Raw genomic sequence first — 4,587 nt, forward strand, 5'->3', positions numbered from 1 at the left:
GGCATTTATATTGTGTTTTAAAGTTTCCAAAGAACTTTAAATTCATTCTCTCATTTGTGTCTCATAACACCACCATCTCTACTTTATTTCTCCTCTTATTCTCAGCTAAACTCCTTCAAAATCTAGTCAGTGCCTCCATTGTCTTTCCTCTCAACCTAATTTCCTCCAATTTGATTTAGATTTCATCAAATAACTACAAATTTCTTTCCAAAATTACCAACAATCTAATTGCCAAGTCTTGTTTTCCACTTCTCAATTCTTATTCTCCTTGATTTTCTTTTACTTTTGATATGGATGGTCACCCTCTCTTCTTGGATGTTCTCTCCCCTCAGTTTTCAGGATATACTTCTCACCTACTCCTTCTCCAAAATGTCTGATTATTCCTTTTCCAAGGCTTTGCTCTGGGTTCTCTCTTCTTTTTTCTATAGATTATCTGTTGTTAACCATATAAATTCTCACAATTTCAATTATCTGTAAAAAAAAAAATGCTCCAAGTTGTATATATCCAATCCTATTTTCTCTCCTGACATATCTTTCCAAATTATCCATGCTCTATTGAATATTTCAAATAGGATATCCCAGAGATATATCAAGGTCAATATGTCCACAATAAAACTTATCTTCCCCCCCCAACTTACTTTCTCTAGATTTCCCTTTTTTATTACCATTCTTTCAATTACTCACATTCACAACAGTTGAGTCATCTTCAACTCCTCAAACCTTATTCAGAAGAAATAAAGGCAAAGATAATACAAAGATGATATATACAAAATAGAACCAATGAAATTTTATACAAAACAGAAGAGGTCAGGGAGAAAATTCAATATTCCAGAATTCAGAAATCTGTTTTCAGAAAGTTCTTGTTTCGGTATTATGTTTTAGAGGATTTCTCCTTGCTAGATAAGAGATTAGTCTTGGTGTGTTGCCCCAATATACACATATTGAAAAGCATTTAAATAATTTTTTGTGAGTATAGCATAAAGAGAGATTCTAACAGGAATGACTGGCATCTTCACTAGGTCTTCTTTAGTCCTAACTTCCCTAGAACCCTCTCCCGGATCTGCCTGGTCTTCACACAGTAAACAATGGGATTCATCAGTGGAGGAACTAGCAAAAATATATCAGCAATGAGAATCCTAATGATTGGGGAGCCATGTTTGGCAAAGCGATGGACAATGGACAGACTTATGATTGGCATGTAGAAGATGAGCACAGCACAGAAATGGGACACACAGGTGTTGAGTGCCTTCAAACGCTCCTGATGGGAGGCAATACCCAAAACTGTCTTCAAAATCAGCACATAAGACATTACAATAACTGAAAAGTCCAACATACTTAGGATAGCAATAAAGAAGCCATAAATAACATTAATCCTGTTATCAGAGCAGGCAAGTCTCATTATGTCCTGATGGAGACAGTAGGAATAAGAAAGGTGATTCCCCTTGCAATATCTTAACTTTCTTAAGGTGATGGGGAATGGGAGTATGAATATGAAACATCGAATAGCAAAGATTAACCCAATTTGCACAACTCTGACACTTGTGAGAATGGAGCTATATCTTAGTGGGTTGCGAATGGCTATAAAACGATCAAAAGACATGATTACAAGCACAGAGGATTCCATGGCAGTGAATGTGTGAATGAAGAACTCCTGGGCAATGCAAGCATCAGTGGAGATACCTGTAGCATTGAACAGGAAGATTCTCAGCATAGTTGGCAAGGAAGAGAAAGATAGGCAAAGATCAGAAAAAGCCAACATGGAGAGAAAATAGTACATGGGTTCATGGAGAGAAGGTTCTGTCTTGATGAGGATGAGGATGGTAGAATTGCCAAGAGCAGCAATGATGTATATAAGGCAGATGGGTATGGATATCCAAATGTGCACATGCTCCATTCCTGGGATTCCAGTGAGGAAAAAGGTAGAAATTTCGTCCTCAGTGATGTTGAGAGTAGACATCTGTGACTTAGAAAAGAACTACAATTGGAATGAGAGATGGCATTCCCTGAAATGAAAAAAGCAAATAAATAAGAAAAACTGCTATTTAGGTCACTAATATCTTCTCATCCTCAAAAGACAATGTTAGGGCGGAGACTTTTTATGTATTTTTCTAAGAGCAGAAGCTAAGACTTAACTTACAAAAAGTTGTTTTAATCCTATTTGATATTAGAGTAGACTGGGTTATGAGGTTGTAAATTACCCTTTACTTACAGTGTTCTAGCCAGGGATGGATGATACTATGATTAGGAATTATGGAATAAGAACTCATACATACATATATATATATATATAAAGTTATTGGACAAAATGCCCTCTGAAATCTCTTATATAGTTACTGCTTTATGACTGTTTTCCTCCTCTTACTGTTTCTAACTAGGAACAGAAGGTGAAATTTGAACAACCTTTGGCTAAGAACACAACATAGGCATTGCATAGATTTTGAAGAAAGATAAAGATATTCTTAAATCCCTCTGGGAATGTTCATGATTCATATAGCTGTTATAGACATTAGAAATAGCTGTTTGCTACACATGTATGTAATACAAACTAGTTTTCATATTTATGTTCACCTAAGTCAGAGAGTTTTGTACATGGAAGGGATCTTAGAGTACTAATTCAATCCTTTCTTTTATGTATGAGTAAAGGAAAATCAAGAGATAAGGTTACTTCTCCTTCTTATTGGGCTAGACGGTCATCCTTCATATTCTTGCATACATATATATATATATATATACACTCACATACATATTGTGACACATATATCTATGAATTTATATATGTAGGTGTTCATATGTGAATGCATAAATGTATGTATATATGTGTGAAGATATAGATAGATCACCAGATAGAAGCCAGAGTTTTCCCTCCAGTTCAGATCACTTTCTCTCCTATTTCTCAGCCTTCTGGAGTCTTTAAAAAAATTCGTTGAAGACAAAACTAATGAAGTGACAGTAAAGCATAGTGCTAGTTAGTACCCAGTGAACAAGTAAATAAATAACTGTGAGATGAATGGAATTCTTACTTTATTGGCAAGTTATTTTCTGTATTTCCAACAACATGCAGAAATAGCAATGCCACTCATAAATCATGGAAGATATATTTTAACATCTTCTAGTTGGGAAAAGAATTGCTATCCCTTCATTCAATGGATAATCATTGCCTCTATAAATACTGAGGTTTAGATCCATGAAATTTATTAATAATTTGACATTAGTAATTTATTTTTTTTAATCCTTATCTTCCATCTTAGAATCAATATTGTGTATTGGTTCCCAAGACAGAAGATTGGTATTGGCTAGGCAATGGAGGTTAAGTGACTTTCCCAGCATCATACAGCTAAGAAGCATCTAAGGCCAGATGTGAACCTATGACCTTCTATCTTTAGGCTTGGCTTTCAATCCACTGAGCTACCCAGCTGCCTCCAAAATAAGAAATGTATAACATTTTTTCTTTATATTTCCTTCTCCTGCTCATTTTACAGATAAGAAAATGTTATCCCCAAAGTGACACTAGGAGAGAAACATAAGATGCATCAGAATTGCTTCTTGTTCTTGAAGAATGTCTGAGTTATGAGAGAAAGGAAAAATGATATATGTTAGAAGGGACGTGGGAAAACTGAGACATCAATACACTGTTGGAGTTGTGAATCATTACAATTATTTTGGAGAACAATTTGGAATTATGCCCCAAGGGCTATAAATTTGACCCCAAAATGCCACCCTATGTCTGTATCCCAAAGAAATTTAAAAATAAAAAAATAAAAAGAGCTATTTCTACAAAGATATTTATAACAGATTTTTTGTGGTGCCAAAAGGATTAGAAATTGAGGGGTGTCCATTAGTTAGGGATTAGCTGAACAAGTTACTGTCTATGACTGCAATGGGATTCAATTGTGCTATTAGACATGATGAGCAGGATGCTTTCAGAATAATCTGGAATGACTTACATGAATTGAATGCAAACTAAATTAAGCATAGTAAGGAGAATATTATACAAAAGAACAGCAATATTATACAATATAAAATGTAAATTACTTATTTTTTCTCAGCAGTAGAATGATTCAAGACAGTACTAAAGGACTCATGATGAAATCTAGCCAGATCTAGAGGAAGAACTAATTGAATCTAACTACAGAAAGAAGCATGCTATTTTTCATACTACTTTTCATTTTCTTTGTGTCTGTGCACATGTTTTATAGTTTTGTTTTTTTTCCACAATATGACTATTATGTAAATATGATTTACATGATTATACATGTATAATCTATATCGGATTGTTTACTATCTAGGGGAAGAAGGAGAAGAAGAAAGCGAAGAAAATAAATTCAGATTGTAAATATAAATATATATATAAATTGTTTTACACATAATTGGGAGAAATAAAATATAATTATAAAAATATAAAACTGAAATAATGGCTAATGTTTCCCATTAGTGAAATATAATGGTAAAAGAGTAATTTCATTTCCTTATCTCCAACTCTGTCTCATTTTCTGTCACACTTTTGCTTGGTTTATTTTCTCAGATCCTATCTGTCTCCTTTCAAACTTTCTCTTCTCTATCAACACATATAAATGCACAGAAACATAG

At 33.9% G+C, this 4,587-nt stretch overlaps 1 protein-coding gene across 1 annotated transcript; it reads right to left on the reverse strand.

The window, feature by feature from the left end:
* Positions 1 to 674: 674 nt before the first annotated feature.
* LOC100016845 (olfactory receptor 51A4-like) lies at positions 675 to 3,719 on the reverse strand. Its single transcript, XM_056825904.1, has one exon. It carries the CDS (start codon positions 1,955 to 1,957, stop codon positions 1,016 to 1,018), a length of 942 nt encoding a protein of 313 aa, XP_056681882.1. The 5' UTR covers positions 1,958 to 3,719; the 3' UTR covers positions 675 to 1,015.
* Positions 3,720 to 4,587: the final 868 nt, after the last annotated feature.

Source organism: Monodelphis domestica, chromosome 4 (assembly GCF_027887165.1).
Source record: "Monodelphis domestica isolate mMonDom1 chromosome 4, mMonDom1.pri, whole genome shotgun sequence".
NCBI classification, from domain to species: Eukaryota; Metazoa; Chordata; class Mammalia; order Didelphimorphia; family Didelphidae; genus Monodelphis; species Monodelphis domestica.

What these genes read in the sequence shown, in the direction of transcription:
- LOC100016845 (XM_056825904.1), bottom strand. Translation starts at nt 1,957, where the DNA reads ATGTCTACTCTCAACATCACTGAGGACGAAATTTCTACCTTTTTCCTC.